The following is a 22,577-nucleotide window of genomic DNA, read 5'->3' on the forward strand; positions in this document are numbered from 1 at the left end:
ATCACATGATCCGAAATATAAATGAATGAATAATGTGAATAAAGATACTAAAGTGCTTTCAATAAATGAGTACATAAGTTTCCAAATATCACATGATCCGACACCGTAACTACAATTCCACGGTGAATGTGAATTTCCATGCTAATAACAGTGCCACCCCCAAATTCACATTCACCATGGAATTGTAGTTTTGGTGTCGGATCATGTGATATTTGGAAACTTATGAACTCATTTATTGAAAGCACTTTAGTATCTTTATTCACATTATTCATTCATTTATATTTCGAATCATGTGATATTTGGAAATTTATGAACTCATTTATTGAAAGCAGTTTAGTATCTTTATTCACATTATTCATTCATTTATATTTATGGGTCTATGTTCTTGGTCATTCATTCACATTATAATTATGACCCAGTTTATCCACCTGTATTGTTTATTAGTACTGATTGATGTTCATTAGCAGCGCTACATCACTTTTAATTAATTTATTTATTTATTTGATATTGTGGGAACACAATTGATGTCAGCAGCAGCACCTATTTGTTTTTTTTTATATTGTATAGTAGGCACAGAAGTTCACTTCACTTATCCATAGTTTAATCATCCATCCCTCCTTGTCCCTGGATACTTCCAGCCTTGATTCCCGGTGTCAGGGATTTCACCTCCACAGAAACACCTTCTCTTCAGTAGGAATACAAAAAAGACAGGATCAAATGCTTGCTGCTAGATTATAATAAAATAAACCTTAAACACATACACACAAAGGAGATAAGGATGTGGCGCGTGTAAATAGAAATGACTGCAACTGTATGTATTGCCATACAGGACGTCCTTTTCCACTACAATTTTTAAACACTGAAAATCAAGATTTATCCTTGTGATTGACTGAGTTTTAAATTTGGACTTGTATGCTGTTGGGGACTTTTAGATTTCACTTTGTGATATGCACAGTATTGAGATAACAATATTTGAATCTTTTTTTCAGTGATGAATATAGATATATTACTTTTGTGTTTTGCACTATATATTATTGAAGCACTGCACTTTTTAATTTTTAGATATTTTGTCTTGTATGTGAGTGCTAGCTAGCTCTTTTGTTAGGGAAAAGGTATATTGGCTGCTCAGTGACACTGTATACGTTAAATTTTTATCTAAGCACTTCCACCACTGTTCTGAGATTCCCCAAGCTATCAAGTAAGCTTGAGTGTGTTGGGTGTTAATTCAAGTCTGCAGATCTAAACTGAAAATGAGCATAGGGTTCCACCAGCTAGCTGGGAAAGAAATGATATGTTATATTAATGGAGAATTGGCCATACATTTGAGGGTTTACAACCACTTTAAGGTAAAAACCATAAGGCTTTAGAATCACTTTAATTGCAAAAGGAAAATAAGGCAATATGTCCAATGCTGGATTTTAAACTTACCACAAGAAGCATTGGGCTAAAGGTAGCACCTAGAGGCCCACCTCTATCACCTGCTTTTATGGCTTTACTCCCTTGCTAAGTGAACCAGCAGGGTGATACACCAATGCTACTCCCTTGCAAGACATAGGAGCAGGTGATTGTTTTTTTTTTTAGTGAGCCCATACCTGGAAATTTGCCTCCATGGACAAGATCACAAGTATGTCATAGTCCTCCTTCAATAGTCACCAGTATATTAATTAAGTAGTTAGAAATGAAATTGCTGCACTATTCAGAGGCATTAATGGGTGATCAAAGAATGGGACGTGTCCATAATTAATACAGTTGTGGCCAAAATTATTCAACCCCCACTGAAATTGAGTGTTTTGGCCAGTTTGACATTGCTTTTGATCATTCAGTCATCTTGCTTACATTTACATTAAAGAGGCACTTGTAGGTCAGACAAATATAACATAACAGTTATAATGAAATAACCACAAATGTCTTTTCTGTGCTCACAGCATTATCAGTTTTATTCAACCCCCAAGTGACATTCAATCTTAGTACTTAGTACAGCATCCTTTTACAGTTATAACAGCTTTTAAACGTGAAGCATAGCTTGACACAAGTGTCTTGCAGCGATCTACGGGTATCTTCGCCCATTCTTCATGGGCAAAGGCCTCCAGTTCAGTCACATTCTTAGGCTTGCGCACTGCAACTGCTTTCTTTAAGTCCCACCAGAGGTTCTCAATCGGATTTAAGTCTGGTGACTGCGATGGCCACTCCAAAATGTTCCAGCCTTTCCTCTGCAACCATGCTCTAGTGGACTTGGAGGTATGCTTGGGATCATTGTCCTGTTGAAAGGTCCAACGTCTCCCAAGCCTCAGGTGTGTGACGGACTGCATCACGTTTCCATCCAATATCTCCTGGTACTGAAGAGAATTCATGGTACCTTGCACACGCTGAAGCTTCCCTGTACCTGCAGAAGCAAAACAGCCCCAAAGCATGATTGACCCTCCACCATGCTTCACAGTAGGCAAGGTGTTCTTTTCATCATAGGCCTTGTTCTTCCTCCTCCAAACATAGCGTTGATCCATGGGCCCAAACAGTTCTAATTTTGTTTCATCAGTCCACAGAACACTATCCCACAACTTTTGTGGTTTGTCCACATGGCTTTTGGCATACTGCAGTCGACTCTTCTTATTCTTTGGAGACAGCAAGGGGGTACGCCTGGGAGTTCTGGCACGGAGGCCTTCATTACGCAGTGTGCGTCTTATTGTCTGGGCTGAAACTTCTGTACCCACATCTGACAAATCTTTTCTCAGTTCCTCAGCAGTCACACGGGGACTTCTCTCCACTCTACGCTTCAGGTAGCGCACAGCAGTCGAAGTCAGCATCTTCTTTCTGCCACGACCAGGTAGCGTTTCAACAGTGCCCTTTGCCTTGAATTTGCGAATGATGCTTCCTAAGGTGTCTCTTGGTATGTTTAACATCTTTGCAATCTTCTTATAGCCATTGCCCTTCCTGTGAAGAGAAATCACCTCTTCTCTTGTCTTCCTGGACCATTCTCTTGCCTTCACCATGTTTGTAACCACACCAGTAAATGTCTAGAAGGAGCTGAGTATCACAGTCATTTTAAAGCTGCCTAATTGGTGCTTATTATGCTTGATTGCTGCTCGGTGACATCCACAGGTGTTTTCAATACCTGATGGAAAGCACCTGTATGAACCTCTGTTCTTCAGAGTGGTAGTCTTTAAGGGGTTGAATAATTGTGGCAATGAAGAAACCACATAAGAACCATTTACTACTGTATTACATAAACAATTGATGTCATTTTAGTTGCATTTGGGTAGTTACAACGTCCTTGTAGGATTTGATTCTGAATACAATTCCAAATGTACACTATAGTCCCTAAACCCCTTTACAGCATTGGGGGTTGAATAATTTTGGCCACAACTGTATACCCAGTACCCATGACAACCAGTGAGAAGTCATTTTGTACTTGTCTGCATTAAGAAACTTGACTTCTGATTGTAGTTTGGGAGCAGCGCCGTGACTTGAGGGCCAGTGTCTATTGGTTGGGCTTAAGGTACAAAACTTTCTGTGCCTGAAGACTTCAGTTTCCCTTATGTACTGGGAGGAGGAGCAGTTCAGGGTCTCAATTTGTGTTCAGAACAAGCAGCTATGCAGGTAGCATAGAGTGGGAGCATGTTCCCCTCTGGGGAAGAAATGCCATGAGGCCTAGAGTCTGAAGAAGAACTATATGGAGCACTTTTCTAAAGTAGGTGAACACCATAGCAATCCCTCCTGAATAGTTTAGTTAGACGTTTAAAACTTATTATCCCCATGTTGTGGAAGTTTACATTATGCAGCTTGGACTCTGAGCGATCACCAAGGCTGCTTTCACACTGCCACGCTGCAGGTTGGCCACAGCATGAGTGCAGCGTAGTGTAACCGCAGTTTTCAAGCAGGTTACCTGAGTTTTCCCATAGACTTCCATTACGTCCCACATTTTTGCAGTGATTTCCCAAAGCGCTTTCAGAAAGCACGCTAAAAACATGGGGCATAATAGAAGTCTATGCAAAACCAGAAGTAAACCACACAAAAACCTTAGGTTTACTGCCCTACACCTCAATTTAGTCAAACTGTGAAATAGCCCTAAAATTGCCACATGTGCTGGACTGTTATGCCAATTACAATTGTTTTACTCTAAACCATTTTAAAAATTTTAGTGAAAGTTTGCAAAAGCCACTGTAATGTCTCGTGATTATTTACTTTGATTATATACAGTACCTAAGCAGAGTCAAGTAATGTGTGCAGGAAGCTAAGCAATAAACCGCTAAGCCAAAAGCAAGCATGTGAGCAGCCAAAGAAATTCTTTATAGTGTGGAGTGTAAACCTAAATGGTCTTGTAGCTGGTGGTGGTTAGAAGTGGTCGCTCTCCTGGCGGTGCAAGAGTAACTTCTCCTCAGTATGTTATGAGCCAGGTGGCTTGGGCACCCATGGTTCATTGTTTCTGCAACTAAAATAATGGTCAAGATAGAGCTAAGATTGTCCATCATGCACAAGTATAGCAATTTTAGGGAGTCTGTGGTGAGCACCTGGAATGGAACAGAAACTTTATTTTGTTTTGGAAGTTTCCTTTTAATGGAGGTCCCTACTGCACAGTTCAACCATGAGTGGCAGCTAGGGGGCACTTACATGTTCTGAAGTCTGAAGTTTATATATTGCCACTGATCTAAGATCTGTAGTACAAGCTGTGGGGTATATCCAAGGTGTGACGTGCATGCACTGAGACTATTCTGGGGTCTGACAAACATAGCTTTTAGGGCTGAAATCTGAAGTGCATGCTTTGTGGTTAAATATGTTTTGTGTGTGCACCAGTTAATCAATTTTATAGTTATATTGTTTATAACAAGTCCAACTCACAAATTGTTATATAATAATTAAATGTTTTTTAATCCTCTCTTATGGGAAAAGCTTTGGCTGCTGCTATTGGTGAATATACAGTTATTGAACTTATGCGAATGAAGAATGGAGGATTAAACACTTATGAGCAGGGGCGGACTGACCATTTGGAAACTCGGGCACTGCCCGAGGGCCCGGGGTCAGTAGGGGGCCCCATGAGATGCCCCTGGTACCTTTTTCATAGGCTTTTTTGAGTTTGGACAAGTACACAGGGATCCCATGATCCCCTATCGCCCGGGGGCCCCATGAGTTGTCAGCCTGCCCCTGCTTATGAGTATTATACGACTGACAATGGTGAGATATTATAAGGTTCAAAAATGACTTAACTTTTATGCCACATAACAAAAAATTGTAAACAACCTGTCAGATTTTATGAACACTATTGCACAGGCACTTTAGATACCAAGCATCCACCTATAGCAAAATCAGCAGGTTTGTACAGATAGGTTTGCTCATCCCCAGCAAAGGCTCCTGATTAGAAGGGTTCAAATTGGTCACAGTGATGGAGATTGTACAATCTATTCGAGTATCCCTTATAAATTATTAAGAACGCTTGCTTCTAGAAAACTTTGCCCACTGCAGATTACGCCACTTTGGCATGTGGGTTAATGATTACATTCCCTGTCTGCTTTCTGTACTTGGACTATACTCATGCTGGGACATGACATCACCCGCACATTTCAGTCATCTATAAAACTTGGCTCTGTGATCTTTAGCATCACTCTCTTAAAAAGGTACATGAAGTCCCCTCTTCTACTGTGGAAACCATGCCTCTATAGTGGTATAGTCTGTGCAATACAGCTATCAAAATAGTACATATACCTAGTCAAAAAGAGAAGCAAATAATGAATCCTCAACTCTAACATTACATTTTTTAGAAGTTCCATACATCCAGTTGTAAAAAGAAAAAGTGGGCACCCCATGAACCTATATTATATTATAATCTCTCATGTAGGCACTATCTTCCAAATATAAATCATTGTAAGTGATCCCTTTAAGTGCATAATAGTTTAAATCATATTGTCCAAAGATTAGTCCCAAAAAACAATCCATATAAAAAGTGCAAGAAAGTTGAACAAAGTCTTCTCCCATGCCAAAACACCAGTGTTCAGGATCACTGTCACCAAGAAAGAAAGCCAAACTCCTAACCAGATAGTTTGACCCCTTTAACAATGGAGGTGAAACAGCAGCTGCTACTATATCAGCCACGACCCACAGACTCCATGGGGTTTATTTACTAAAGCTGGTGAGTCCAAAATCAGACTCCCTTCTGCATAGAAACCAATCAGCTTCTAACCTCAGCTTGTTCAATGAAGCTTTGGCAATGAAACCTGGAAGCTGATTGGTTTCTATGCAGAAGGGAGTCTGATTTTGGACTCTCCAGCTTTAGTAAATAAACCCCCATGGGTCTCCAGACCCATGCCGACAGCACATGGATGACTCACAGAAGACACAGGGGCTTGCTCTGAATCCACTTCTCCAACTCTACAATTCACTCAGCTCAAATCATAAAATTAAAAAGGAAGCACACCACACATAGTGTAATGCTGCTCAATCATTCCCATTTATTGCTATCAAGTGCGCTTTCATAGAACAAAACACATATGCAAACAGTCCAGTATACTTGCAACAAACAAGATGGTGTAATCGGGATCAGTATCTAGCGTGCATGCGCGAAAATGTAATGACATCACAATACGCGTCCTGCTCAACATATTTCATTAAAAATAACATCAAGCATGGAGTCTGACCAGAATGGACCACAATACTTATAACCTACAGCCACCAATCAATTGTGAGACCACTCCTTCATACCATCTAAGATCCAAGGATGTAACAGCACTGATCCAATCATTCAGAAAAGCCAAATTAAAATCACAAATAATCACAATCAATATTCAGTCCAAAGGGTGTATATGTTCTCTTTGGATCTATTTCATAGATCCACTTAATTTCCATCTTAGAAATTTCCCTCTGGCAATCATTACCTTTCCTGGTGACAGTGATCCTGAACACTGGTGTCTTGACATAGGAGAAGACAAACTTTCTTACATTTAATGCACTTTTTATATGGATTGTTTTTGGGACTGTTTTTTGGACAATATGATTTAAACTGATCACATTGGTGTTTGTTAAGCACTTAAAGAGATAATACTTACATTGATTTATATTTGGTTGATAGTGCCAACATGAAAGAGTATAGATATTTTGAAATATCTGTGTGTGGGTATTTGTGAAGGCAGCTTTCCTTTTAGTTTCTTTTATTTTACATTAAAATCGAAAACGTGTTTCATGTAAATAAGAAAAAAAGTTGTTTTTCATGTTGTAAAATGTCACTAGCATAGAGATTTCTCTGATTTATTTATATATTATAATTTAGGCAATAAAAGTCTCTGGCAATAGTCCATAACACTTATGGCAGCTGTCCCCAGAGCAGAAGCAGTCTCTGCAATTTAACAAACAGGGTAAAGAGGGAAGGGCCTCCTAAGAGGACTGTTTATTAAAAACACAGAATTGGCAACACATATTGTTCAAAAGGCCAACAGGCTCATCAATAATAAAGAACTCTGTTCTATGTGTGATGTTTCCGTCCCTCCATGTGCTGGCTGGCTTTATGTATCTGGATAGATGGTGGAAAGATGGCACCTCAAACTTATGGCTGAAGTGGAGCTCTGTAATTACATGTTCGGCTCTGGCGCCATCTTAGACACACACCCACACACACAGAACCAATATTTAAGCTGAAGCCAACAGTGACAAGAGCAGCTGCAGCTGAAAGATCTGTTCCGTATGTTGTATGGCTCAAATCGCACTGCAAAGCACACCGCACCACAGGGAAACCGCATGTAATTTGGACAGGAATCTCACCGCATTTCTGTTCAAATCACATGCAGTGCTTTGCAGTGCAGTTTGAGCCCATTAATTTTGTATGGGCTCAAATCGCACCGCAAAGGTATTGGTAATCGCTCTCGGCGACTACCTGAGCACAAGTATCGCTACTCGCCAATAAAAAACGGTATCATGCAACCCTACAATTAATTATTTTTTGTAAAAGGACAACTTAGCCTTTAAAGTGTTTGTAAAGGCTGAAGGCTTTTTACCTTCATGCATTCTATGCATGAAGGTAAAAACCTTCTGTGATCAGCAGTGCCCCCAGGCCTCTGAGACTCATCACGCTCCAGGGATGTGACTGACAGCCTTGGTCTCTGCCTCCTCATTGGCCTTTGGCTCCTGCTGCTGTCAATCACAGCCAGTCAGCCAATGAGGAGAGGGGCAGGGCCAAGCCACAGCTCCGCGTGTGAATGGATACACAAAGCAGCGGGTGCCCCCATAGCAAGCTGCTTGCTATGGGGGCACCCGACAGAAAGGAGGAGCCAGGAGAGCCTGCGGAGGACCCGAGAACAGAAGGATCCAGGCTGCTCTGTGCAAAACCACTGCACACAGTAGGTACGTATATCATGTTTGTTATTTTACAAAAAAAATTAACCTTTTCGCTTTAGGTTTAGGCTATTCTTACTTTTTTCTCACCTTCAACTTCCTGTCAAAGGTTGTCTTGATGGAGGAGCAATGGAGACATCCTTGGACAGCAGCTTTGTCTCTTTGGGGAGAGGGTAGTGTGAGATGCGCTAGTAGATTTAGATGGTTTTGACTAACAAATTAAAGCTGAAATCCAGCTAAACCATTTTAAATAGTGACAGCAACAGTTTATTTTTCCTGTTTGAAATTCATTACTAAATGACAGGTATATAAATACAGTAGATAAAAGCTGACAATTGTAAGCACCTCTGTTAGTGGCAAGTGTTTGGCGCAACCCTCTCATTGCTATTCTGTCTGGACAGCTTGGTCTGTTAACAGCTTCCCCTTTGTCCTATAGCACAAATACTTCTACAGGGCGGCAGGGCTACGCAAAATCACGTATATACAGTATATATATATGTGTGTGATTTTGTATTTGCAGGTAGGGGACGCGCGTGCGCTCTACCAGGCCGCCATTGGTGGCTACAGCTGTCAATCACTGAGATTCCTCGCTGGGACCTAGTGATCACCGACTATCACTGAAGGGGGAGAGGTCTGTATGTAAGCTGACCCAGCTGCCCACCACTCTCACTCTCCTCCTACAGACGGACACAGACGAACTCCACCACGGCGTGACAGACTCTCCGCATCATCACGCCCTGATGTGAAACGTTTCACCTCCCCCGATTTGACCAGCACTCCGCTCACCCTAACATGTCACCTGCACTCCTCCTCCTCGTATTCCTCTCCTCCTTTCCCAAAATAGCCTCCCTCTACCCCCCTACTCCCCCAAAACAGCTCTACATTGCTCCTTCACTTCTTCCTTCTCCCCACTACGGCTCTCACCACCTCCTGATACTCCACTCTCCCGCCGACCCACACGCCACCACTAACAGATCCTCACGCTCCTGCACATCCCGTTCCCATGTCGCCTTCCTCACCCTTCTCCTTCTCCTAACCGCCAGGGACATCTCCCCGAACCCTGGCCCCCCACCTCCCTACTCCCCCTCTAGGCACCCTCCTGCTCCCACCAGCCGCCACAACCCCCTCAACCTTATACCCGTCCCCCTCCTCCCCGCATTCCACCCCTCCTCTCCTCCACTCCTGAACGCCCGTTCGGTTTGCAACAAGCTCACCGCCATTCATGACCTCTTTGTCTCCCACTCCTTCAACCTCCTGGCGGTCACCGAAACCTGGATCCAAGCCACTGACTCCACCTCCCCTGCAGCACTCACCTGTGGAGGCCTTGTCTGGACCCACTCACCCAGACCGAGCGGTCGCAGAGGTGGTGAGGTCACCGCTGAGCACCTTCCAGGTCCTCACTAACCCCCCCTCCCTATCCTTCTCCTCCTTCGAGGCCCACTGCATCCGGCTCTTCTCTCCCACCCCTCTGAGGATTGCAGTAATCTATCGGCCTCCTGGATCCGTATTCTGGACGTCTTTGCCGCCTGGCTTCCCTTCTTCCTCTCCTCTGAGCTACCGACCATCATCCTTGGGGACTTCAATATCCCCATCAACGTCAACAACCCGACTACTTCCCAACTTCTCCTCCTAACCTCCTCTTTCGCGCTCACACAGTGCACACAGTCCCCCACCCACACCGATGGGAACACCCTGGACCTCGTTTTCTCCCACCTCTGTACCCTCCACAACTTCACTAACACCCCCTTCCCTCTCTCTGACCACCACCTCCTCACGTTCTCCATCTCCCCCTCCTCTAACCCCCCCCCCAAAGCGTCAAACCAACACCAGCCGCAACCTCCGCAACCTGAACCCAGCCCCTCTATACTCGGCAGCTGACCATCTGTATGACAGTATCCTTCCACTGTCATGCCCTGACCTGGCCACTACTGCGTACAACGACTCACTGTCAGCTGCCCTAAACTCTCTGGCACCCCTAACCACACGTAACATCAGACCCCGACCGCTTCAACCCTGGCAAAATGACCATACATAATGTATCAAACGACGCAGTCGCGCACTGGAGCGATTATGGCGCAAAACCAAATCCCCTTGTGTGTTCTCCCTCCCTCAAATCCGCCTTCCTCACCTACACCTCCTCCCTCCATGCCGCCAAGCAAGCATACTTCGTAACCCTCATTAACACCCTCTCCACCTGTCCTCACCGGCTCTTCTCCACTTTCAACTCCCTGCTCTCTCCCCCCCCCACATCCACTCAGTACCCACTCACCGCCCACGAGATTGCCAATCATTTCCAAAATAAGATTGACGCAATCCGAAAGGACATTGTCAATTCACAATCTACCTCTCCACCTAGCCTTCCTCCCTCCATCACCCCCTCAACTCTCCCCTCCTCTGACCTCTCAACCGCACTGCCCCCCACCACACCTAACGTCCCGCACGCTATAACCTCCCCAACACTCCGTTCCTTCAGCCCTGCTACCACTGAGGAGGTCACTAAGGTCTTCACTGAAGCCCGCCTCACCACTTGCCCCCTGGACCCTATCCCCTCACAACTCCTCCGGTTTGCCCCCCTCCTCCATCATTCGCTCCCTCACCCACATCTTCAATCTCTCCCTCTCTACTGGCGCATTCCCCTCCCCCCAAAGCACACACACATCACCCCCATACTCAAAAAACCCTCCCTGGATCCCACTGATCTGAACAAGCTTAGACTAATCTCCCTGCTGCCACTCACTTCCAAGCTCCTTGAGTGCTTAGTCTACAATCGCCTAAGCGCTCACCTCACTGACAACAACCTCCTTGATCCACTACAGTCTGGCTTCCGTCCCCTACACTCCACCGAAACTGCCCTACTTAAAATCACTAACGACCTGCTAACCGCCAAAGCTAATGGCCACTACTCAGTCCTCCTACTCCTCGACCTCTCCGCGACCTTCGACACAGTCGACCACCCCCTCCACCTTACTAAACTACACTCCCTTGGCATCAGGGACTCTGCTCTCTCCTGGTTCTCCTCTTACCTATCCCAGCGCTCCATCAGTGTTACCTATAACGCTGCCACCTCCTTCTCTCTCCCCCTCTCTGTTTTGGTCCCCCATGGCTCTGTCCTCGGACCCCTTCTCTTCTACATCTACACCTCCTCCCTTGGCAAACTGATACACTCCCACGGCTTCAACTATCACCTCTATGCCGATGGCACACAAATTTACCTCTCCACAGCCCACCTCACCCCCTCACTCTCCGCCTGCATCTCCCACCTCCTAAACGACATATCAGACTGGATATCCCTCCATTTCCTCAAGTTAAACCTGTCCAAAACTGAGCTCCTAGTTTTCCCCCAAGCCCGCGCCCCCCCCCCCCATCCTATCCATCACGACTAACAACGCCACCATCAATCCCACCCCACAAGCCAAAGTCCTAGGTGTCACCCTGGAGTCAAACCTTTCCTTCCAACCTCATGTCCAATCACTATCAAATTCATGCAGGCTCCACCTCCGCAACATCTCCAAGATACGTATGTTCCTCACCCCAGACACCACTAAACAACTCGTACACTCCCTTATTATCTCACGCCTAGACTACTGCAACTCCCTTCTCAACGGCCTACCCCGACAAACGCTATCCCCGCTTTAGTCTATCCTGAACTCAGCGGCTAGACTCATCCAGCTCACCATCTGCTCCACTTCGGTCACCCTCCTCTGCCAATCCCATCACTGGCTCCCGATTGCCCAACGCATTAAATTCAAATTACTAACTCTGACATACAAAGCCATTCATAACGCTGCCCCAAACTACCTCACTGACCTGATACCCAAATACCACCCTACCCGTGCCCTTCGCTCCTCACAAGACCTCCTACTCTCTAGCTCCCTGGTCTCCTCCTCCCACGCCCGACTGCAGGACTTCTCCAGGACTTCCCCCATCCTCTGGAACTCCCTACCCCAATCCATCAGACTGTCACCTACCCTCTTCACCTTCAGGCGCACCCTGAAAACCCACCTCTTCAGGGAAACCTACCCCACCCTCACCTAACAGCCATTCTCCTCCACTCCTCCCATGACTCCATCCCCCACAGCCACTTCCTCCTGTACCTCTACCCCCTCCCTCCTAGATTGTAAGCTCGAAAAAGCAGGGCCCTCGACCCCTCATGTATTGTATTGTTACTGTATTGTCTCATGTACTGTCCCCCCACTTTAATGTACAGCGCTGAGCAAACCCTTTGGCGCTATATAAATACTGTATAATAATAATAATAATAAGCAAAACAGATCTCTCCCCTGTCAGCACCACCATGCTGCTTTGTTTTGCTCTGCATAGCAAAGCAATACAAAACAGCATGCCTCCCTAGTAAAGCACACACATAGCACACAGTAAAACAGCATACAGCACTCAGTTAACCCTTTGATTGCCCCAGAAGTTAACTCCTTCCTGCCCAGTGTCACTAGTACAGTGTCAGTCCTTTTTATAGTGTCAGAATGCTGCCATTACTAGTATTAAAAAAAATTCCAGTATATATACCATTTGTAGATGCTATAACCTTCATGTAAACCAATTAATTTACATGTATGGGCATTTTTTTTCACAAAGATATGTAGCAGAATACATTTTGGCCTAAATTTATGACGAAATTTGATTTTTAAATTTTTTTGCTGGATATGTTTTATAGCAAAAAGTCAAAAATATTGTTTCTTTTTCAAAATTGTCTGTATTATTTTGTTTATAGTGCAAGAAATAAAAAACGCTGAGGTGATCAAATACCACCTAAAGGAAGCTCCATTTGTGGGAAACAAAGGACATCAATTTCATTTGGGTGCAGTGTTGCATGACCGTGCAATTATCAGTTAAAGTAACGCAGCACCGTATTGCAAAAAAATGGTCTGGTCAGGAAGGGGGGTAAATCCTCTGGAGAGCATGTAACAGGGCAAGTGGTTAAAGGAAGTAGAAAAATAACAGACTTATTGGCTGGATCACCAGGTAAAAATAAAAGGAAAAAAAGCCTAAAAATAAACTCAGCAACCATACCTAAGAATTTGTTTTTTACTTTAGATACTCTTTAATGACTAAATGATTTAGTCACCACATTTCACAACAGACCTATGCAATAGAATTGATTTTTAAACTAGAAAACATTACATAGTGGGTTTATTTATTTGTTATTTATTTATAACAGGTATTTATATAGCCTTGACAATGTACAATTCTTTATATATATATATGATACATTTATGTCAGTCCCTGCCCACAAAAAGCTTACAATCACTTGAAATGATTATGTGCAGTAGAAATGACAAAAGCAGGATTCTGCCTTGTACCTGGTCAGTTGAAAAAAGAGAGTACAGCTTAACTTTTGAAGTGAACATCTTCCAGGGATTAGTGAGTTAAGCCCATTAAGTTCATTACTGTGAGTTTTGTCTTTTACACAACAGCTGATGAGGAAATAATCTTAGTGAATCACCCCTTCCTATGTAAACAGTAGGGCAGACTAGAGCACAGCACCCACTTTTCCTGACAGTAATGGGTATGGCTGAGAAGACAGGGAGGAGTGGGAGGAGGGAGGCAGTGACAGTCTAGCAGGTTCATGTGCCTTTTAGTCATTGAGCCAGCAGCAGATCTGAAGCAGTGCATGCAGATAGGTATGCAAACAATACTGCTGGGAGGGTGAGCTGCCTGTAACTGCAGCACAGACAAGGCACACATCAGGGCACACTGGCACAAAGGCTGCTGCAGTGAAAGACACACAGGGAAAGGAAGGAGGCTGCACTGATCTCTCTCATGCTGGAGCAGATGCCTGCAGTGTGACATACTGACATTCTCACACCTCTCTGCATTGTCTCCATCCAGATCTCCTCTATCCATCCCTCCTGCACACATTCCCCATAGACGGAGTACTGCAACATGGGGAAGAAGATGAAGAAAGGCTGTGACTGCAAGAGGATACTCAAGAACAACTGGCTGCTCATCGTCACCGTGGTGGCAGTGGTTTTAGGTCAGTGATTGCCATTTCCAAAGCCTATGTGTTGCATCCAGCATTATTTTTAAATATGCGTATTTGCTATCATAAAATTGGCAGGCAGTTCAACAGAGGGGTCAGTTTTCGTGGAGCTGGGTTCACATCCAGCGCAGAAATTATATTTTGATATTCCTATACAGTATATTGCTTGTAGCTAGCAGCAGAATGCATGTCTCTTGGGTTAGATCAAAACCAAAGCTGACCTAATGTGGGGGGAGGGGAGGTATCTCCATATTAATGTGTGGTATGGATGCTGGTGCCTTGGTAACAGATACAGGATGGATGAGCATCATATCATTCCAATTAAGAGAGACTACATCTATCTGACTGCTGGTTCTGTTGCAGCTACTTTATCTGCTTGAGATGTCTTCAAATGGGCTGTAGAATGCAAAATGTGGTGCAGCATGAAATACTCAATTTTTCATTAGAGAGAAAGCGATTGTATACATTCTAGCAGGTGTGCTATGGTTGCTATTAGGAAAACAATATTGAAAAATCACTCAATGTTCATATGAGTGTGTAATGTTTATAGTGCTCTGTGCTGGCAATACGTTTAAATATTTTTGTGCTTCAAATCCAGCCTAAAATCATTTTCAGCTCTCAGAGAACCACTGCTGAAATGACTTCATTGACGGTCAGTGGGAAGAATGCCCCTTACATCGGGGGTCAGTGGGAAGAATGCCCCTTACATCGGGGGTCAGTGGGAAGAATGCCCCTTACATCAGGGGTCAGTGGGAAGAATGCCCCTTACATCAGGGGTCAGTGGGAAGAATGCCCCTTACATCAGGGGGTCAGTGGGAAGAATGCCCCTTACATCGGGGGTCAGTGGGAAGACTGCCCCTTACATCAGGGGTCAGTGGGAAAAATGCCCCTTACATTGGGGGTCAGTGGGAAGAATGCCCCTTACATCGGGGGTCAGTGGGAAAAATGCCCCTTACATCGGAGGTCAGTGAGAAGAATGCCTCTTACATCGGGGGTCAGTGGGAAGAATGCCCCTTACATCGGGGGTCAGTGGGAAGACTGCCCCTTACATCAGGGGTCAGTGGGAAAAATGTCCCTTACATCGGGGGGTCAGTGGTAAGAATGCCCCTTACATCAGGGGTCAGTGGGAAGAATGCCCCTTACATTGATGGTCAGCAGAAAGAATGCCCCTTACATCGAGGGTCAGTAGGAATAATGCCCCTTACATTGATGGTCAGTAGGAAGAATGCCCCTTTACAGTGATGATCATAATGCCACCCATACAGGCAGGTAAAACGATCATTGTTGTCATGCTGCTGGCTCTACCAAGTGGCATTGGACCAAGAATCATCAGGTCAATCAATCACAGATCAAGGAACCAGCAACCTCTGGAGAAACCCTAATTGAGGATGATGAATCTAATCTGACAGATGCAACATACATAGAGTGATATAAAGATATAAAGAACTTATTTTTACCTTTTTATCAAGCTGTGGCTCATACTTGAGTTATATAAGTGATAATTACTCATCTAGATATCCTGACCCTAGCCTCAAAGATGCATAGGTCCTGGAGTGCAATTGGAGAAATGGCTAGCGTCCTTTTAGTGAGCAGAGATTTTTATATCCTGAGGCAGCATTTTGGAAGATTTACAAGGCCAGCATACCATAACTCCTTAACAATCAATGATAGATCCAACATATATCTAGTAGAACTCTTAGCATTAATGTGGATGGCCTTATTTACTGTTGATTTAAGGCACGTTTTAACATTTCCATCCATTTATTAAACTTTGGTTAATAGCAAAAGCGCGTATTGCCATTTTAATTAAGTTGCCTATTTCTCAGATCTCTATAGTGTCTCAGATAACATTTTGGATGTAGCCCCCAAGGACTGCAGTGGGCAATCACTGGGGCAAACTTATTAATCTGAAGTGAAGTTACTGTATATATCAACAAAGTGGATTCAATGGTTGCTGTTATTTAGAGTAAAAGTTTATAACTCTGTTTAACTCAGCAGCTCTGTTTTTCCTTTGCTCTAGTGTTTATAAATCAGTATTAAATAGGTTCAAACACTCATACCAAACTAATTCCCAAGGATAAATCTGTTCTAAGTCAGTGTTATGGCACACAGGTGTTTATTAAAATTTTGAAATAAAGTTAAATACTGTGTGCTATATTGATAAACATATTTAAGGAAAGAGTTGACCTGGTTGTTGTGGGACAGACTAAAATTCTTCCCTAATTCATAATTCAGGCATTTTACCACATTCCAACATATTTTGCCAGTTCAGATAGCCATTTACTAACCAGTGACAGGTATGCAGGTAGAGAAATTTGATGTGGTCAATACATTCTATTAATAGTGCACCTAATGGGGTACATAAACATTGCTTGGTGTTGGAAAATCAGACTGATATTCCTTTAAGATCCTTTTATAAGGCATGTGTGCATCCTTACAAACAAAAACACTGGTGGTGTCCTTATCTATATAGAATGATAATGATCCCCAGGAAAAATCCAGCTCAATCAGTTGGTACCCAGCGTTGGATAAAAGTTGCAGGGCACCATTAGCATAGCTCTCTTGTAATAAAAACAGAATGCATAGAATATGTCAGTACTTACATATTCTGAACAAGCAGTACAAGCACTTTAAAATAAGCTCTTATTCATTTGTCTATCTGTCTATTGTGGAGAAATTGAAGTCCACAACACGGGCAGTGAAATCTGCATTTTTTTTTATGAAAACAGAACCTTGGCAGACCACTAGACCTCTAGTTCAAACAACCAGCAGGTATTTGGCCCCTTTATGACAAATGTTTCATCTGTATGTTTTCTATACCAATGTAGATGGAGTGCAATGTGTCTCTATATGGTGGCAGGTATGTTTATATTCTATCACAAAATATTAGGTCAGCAAAAAAAAAAAAGAAAAGGTTTGCCTCCAATTTGCCTTCAATTTGTTGCAGGATGAATCGGACGAACGTATCTGCTCCATCACATGGAGGAAAGATTGGAACAGACCCAGATGCCACAAATGACATCTGTCCTGTTCTGATCCGATTCAGCAGGGTTCTATTTACACTCCCCCTACTGACCCGGAACAGGTGGTAGTGTGAAACCTGTTCTAAACTGTTAAAAATGGATACAAACTCAGTTAAACTTGAGTCTTAGTTGCCATTTGTGAGGATCATTGGGAATGAATAACTTCACTTTAACCACTTTCCTATTGCCCCATAGTATAAATACTGCTACAGGGCGGCAGGGCTGCATTAAATCATGTATATATACGTAGTTTGCATTCCCGGGTAGGGGGTGCGCTGCTATTAGTAGCTTGAGATGTCCTGGACGATCAGGAAGGGGGGTAAATTCTCTGGAGGGTGTGTGGTTAAAGACACATAGATAAGTTAGGGAGCCTGGGCTTTTAAGAATATGTAAACAGTTTAATGTTGATAATTTGGACACAGTTGCATTTTAACAAGTTAGAAACCTTCTTGCATTGCAAGGTGTGCTATTGAGAAAAAAAAGGAAACTAGTAGTAAATAATAAAGAGAAAAAAAATCACTACGTGAGAAAATGCAGAGATTGAATCTGCATCTGCTAAAGCCATTTTATATAAACTCTAGATGTTTAAAATGTTAGTTAATATGTGACTGCATGGCAAAAAGTAACTATGTATAGGTTACATTTTTCTTTTTAAACCTCAAAGCAAATAAAGTACATATAACCCCAAGAACAAAAATGTAACCTATTGCAGTCAGTTTACCAGTCTTAAAATGTGGTGGCTGCAGTAGTATTCTTTTTCTCAGGCTAAGTACATTTTCTATAAGTACAGAAAAATACATGTTGATCCTGATAGAAATCCATTGTCCTTGCAACTTCTTGTATATTGAACTCATATCTAAAAGCAATACTATCTTCTTTGAACTATATTATGTGAGATTTCATTTTGCTTAGGACTATTGCTATGTCTAGGAGGCACAGGCACCATGAAAAAAACAGCTAGTCTGTAAGCACCAGCATAGAGTGATAACTGCCTGATTCACCACTTTGGGATGTGGCTCATGTGCAATGAGGTGTATGTTTCCTCTTCTGGTACGCAAAGGAAATAATTGCTTATTCAGTTATTAGATTCTCCAATGCTCAAAATTCTCTTTTTATCATGCCAAGTCCTTCAGAGGCACAAAATCACTCCTTACCTCACCTCTGGTTGTTGTGGTTTGTACTCAAGTCTTTGATGTTTTATTTTGTTGTGTAGGACTTTGTTGTACTGCTTCAAGACGTTTGTGGGTAACAGGGACGGACTGACCATTTGGAAACTCGGGCACTGCCCAAGGGCCTGGGGTCAGTAAGGGGCCCCATGAGATGCCCCTGGTACCTTTTTCCATAGGCTTTATTTAGTTTGAGCAAGGACACAGGGGCCTCATGATCCCCTATTGCCCGGGGGCCCCATGAGTTGTCAGTCCGCCCCTGGTGAGTAATATAATGTTATCATAAGTCTATTTTTCTTTTATGAACCTTTCCTGTAAATCAGAAATTGTATCACAAAACTCCATCCTAGATCTAAATTTGTCATAGGAACCACTAATGGTTTCATCTATTAATGTATGCGTTTGGAGTAGAAAAAATATGGCAGTCTTGCATGTACATGTGACATAGTATAAAACAGCTATTTTGTGTAGTCTTTACTGCAACTAGATGCTTCTATGAACTTCACAATGATTTTGGAAGGGACCACTGAATTTAGGTACACATAACTGCCTATGGTTGAATGTTGAATAATATAAAACAGCTGGAAATTCTCATTACAAATTAATATGCCTTTTTTACTATTCGGTAGTAATCAGGGTTCCGAAAAAAAAAAATCAGTGCTACATTTTGTCAGAAGTGCAGTGTTATAATCAACAATCAGTTCTTCCTTTCAAGCAGCCTTTCTTTTATCTATCTTTTTTTTATCTATCTTTTTTTTTCTATCAGCTTTTCTCAGATTACAGAGGACATTATTTATTAATATTATCATTATCAATATCAATTTTATTATAGCTAAAAGCTAATTTTCCTGATCAAAAGCATTTGTATCTTTTGGCCTCATTCACACTGACAGTGATACATTTATATGCATTTAGAGAAAATAGAAAATAGAATTCTGTGTGTCCAGGGGTAGATTAGATATTCTGAACATGTCAAACACACTGATTTGGAAAGCATAAACTTTGTTTAAATAATTTCTTCTTCATTTAAATATACCATATCCAGGAGGCTAGTAAATGTTGATTGATTGAGCATTGCGAACCTCTATTGAAAAACATTTTCATGAAAACATAGAGACAAATGAACATGTATGGGAGCCCTAGGCAACTGTTGTAAATAAATAACGTAGACAGGTACCCCTGGCTTGCATTGCATTTTTTAATTGAATTGCCAGATTAAGCATATATGCGTATGTATGCCAAGCTTTAATTGTATTGTTTAGAAAGCACCAAGGAAACAAAATAATGGAGCTTGCAATCTTTCTTTGTCACAGTAATTATATAATTATATTGTTCATTTGCAATAAATCCAACAATAATGCAAGCTCATTCACCCTGCATAAAATAATTAATTTTCCATGCACCGCTCCAATGACACCATTGTAGATATATTGTTGGCTTAACCCCTATAATTTGCATATCATATCACACTGTTCATAGACTTGAATTTGATATAAGTATGCTGGGTATCTTTGTTACTCAAAGACAGGAGATGTTGTTCTAGTAAACTTAATAACTGCAGCAAGAGCTGCCAAAGCTGTAGTTTAGTATGAGATTCCATCGTGTCATTTGTGGTAAGAGACAGGCAGCTCCTACAGTGCCTTACATACACTTCTGGAATTGCCTATCGATACATAGTTAATCAAGCTGAAAAAATATATATGTCACTCAAGTCCATCCAATAGAAAAAAAAATTAATTAAAAACCTACACAAAATCATAGACCCACAGTTATTCCAGAAAAAAAGCAAAAAAAAAAAGTAAGGTATGGCTCAATTTGCTCCAATAAAATAAAAAATCTTTATAATCTCCATAAGGTGCTTAGACACTCTCTGGATCAACAATCTACGGTGTGCTTACTTATAAATAATAGCAGCACATTTTATTCTGTTCATTTAGGAAAACATCCAACCTTTTTACGATGTATTGATATAAATTGACAATGTTGAAGCCATATCTTATGGAAATTACACAGCTGCTTGTAGTGGTCATTAATGAAAAGTCAACAGGGCAGGACATAAACATACTATAGTATGCTATTGCCATTGCTAATGTATTCTTATAGCTCAATGTAGAAGTATATATAGTATATTTCAGATTCATCCAGCCAATTGCATGATGGAAGTACAGTACAAGTCCTGTCAAGACGTAGAAAGATCTAAAAGGTAAAACCTGTATATACAGTAGAGTGTACACAAAGTTCTATCCATACAGCACAAAAAGAGTTATTATTAGTTTTAAAGCACTTATACAATTGAGCATCATAGAATCTGATTATACAATCACTGAACAATCTCCTACATTCACCAACTACTATTTTGTGTGAAAGCCAACCCAAAAAGCCACAGAATTAATGTGCATTCAGGTACACCTTCACACTACATAGCTGCTGGTAAATCAAAAGAAGATTGTGTAGCCAAATTATTACATATGTGGCCAGCTTGGGCTATAGACAGTTCATTTACAGTGCAACCACAGTGCAGATATTCATTTCCTGTATTCATAGGTGATATTACTGGGTCTAAAATGTAGGAATTAACCTACTATTTATATCTGCCATTAATTATTCTTGGCAGCATGTATATGGGAAAATCAACACCCCGGCTTTGTCATTAAATAGGGAAGGCAGTTTCCAACATAATTTATATGTTTTAAGCAATTAAACCTACTTTTTGTATATGTGTCATAGCTTTCTATCCACACCTAGTATTAACTCACAGAGTACAATATCACTACCTGCAAGATTTGCAACATGCTTGACTTCTTTTTAACAATCTTTAAAGGTTCCCAAATTCACTCTAAAGATACCCCTTATATAATATATCTTAATTGTGAAATATCTGTGATTTTCACAGCTTTACATGATAATCATTAGGTATAAAGAAAATTAAGAGTTTTCTTTTTCCTGAAATATCAATGAAAATCAGATATTGGTGAACTCTCATTACGTCAGCATAATACCTTTTCTTACTCCGTAACCTTTCATACTTAGAGGTCATTGAAGCCTAGATGTCCAGATCAAAATTTAACAACACCAGTTAACTTGAATATAACTTTAGACTAATTTTCACACTGTCATTTTTTTTTCATTTATTTAAGGACATATGGGGATTTCATTTGATACCAGGGGCGGACTGACCATTTGGAAACTCAGGCACTGCCTGAGGGCCCGGGGTCAGTAGGGGGCCCCATGAAATGCCCCTGGTACCTTTTTCATAGGCTTTTTTGAGTTTGGGTAAGGACACAGGGGCCCCATGATCCCCTATTGCCTGGGGGCCCCATGAGTTATCAGTCCGCCCCTGTTTGATACACTGTTTTAATAAAACCATTAGACAATTACAGCATAGTGCAATCTACTGAACATGCTATAGTAGGTTCCACAAGCTGAAAGCAGAGTTGTCTAAACAAAGCATTCAGCTTGTGTTGTCATAGTTATTAAACGATAACTACCCTGATTGGTTCCCGATCCTTTTTAGAGACTATAGCTGTCAGCCTTTTTAGAGACTATAGCTGACACCTAAAAGCCACATGGCTGGTAGCTGTCAAAGAGAGGATATTCAATTACCTATGCTCAGCATGGGGCATTTTATGATACAGATTGTGAACAGAAAGATGTTTTTTTCATTATCTTGGATCTGTTCTTGAGCCAAAAAAGAGGCTCTTCATTACCTTCATTATTTTTCTTGTTTTTCACAAGATAAAAAAAAATCTGAGTGAAAAAAATTAAACATTTTAAGCAGGAATAAACAAATGATGATTAAATACAAAAACAAAAAGAAAGAACACTAGGTGAAATTAACTAAACTACACTATAAACACATCTACCCAAAAAAATTAATAAATAAAAGAACACTCTAAATAAATAACAAAAATGTAGATTTTTTCAGGCAGACTCAAGCAACTAAAACAGCAAAATTAAGCGTTACCACTTTCGTGAACCTTCCTTGACTACTTCTCTTCCTTATTTACCTTTTTTTGCCATTGCATCTATTTTTGCAGTCTGTTACCTGCAGTGCCTACCTGTTTAGCTCAGTTTTTAAATGTT

At 41.7% G+C, this 22,577-nt stretch overlaps 1 protein-coding gene across 1 annotated transcript in view; it reads left to right on the forward strand.

The window, feature by feature from the left end:
• The first annotated feature begins 13,836 nt into the window (after positions 1-13,836).
• The window catches only part of SLC1A1 (solute carrier family 1 member 1), an 80,056-nt gene continuing 71,315 nt past the window's right edge, over positions 13,837-22,577 (forward strand). The window contains exons 1-2 of the mRNA XM_089656698.1: positions 13,837-13,946; positions 14,155-14,299. Of these exons, the coding sequence (XP_089512824.1) occupies positions 14,209-14,299 (91 nt within the window). The 5' untranslated portion in view covers positions 13,837-13,946; positions 14,155-14,208. The remainder of the gene's footprint in view (positions 13,947-14,154; positions 14,300-22,577) is intronic.

This window comes from Staurois parvus, unplaced genomic scaffold (genome assembly GCF_062004578.1).
Source record: "Staurois parvus isolate SC_StPar_1 unplaced genomic scaffold, SC_StPar_1.0 ptg000929l, whole genome shotgun sequence".
Taxonomy (NCBI): Eukaryota; Metazoa; Chordata; class Amphibia; order Anura; family Ranidae; genus Staurois; species Staurois parvus.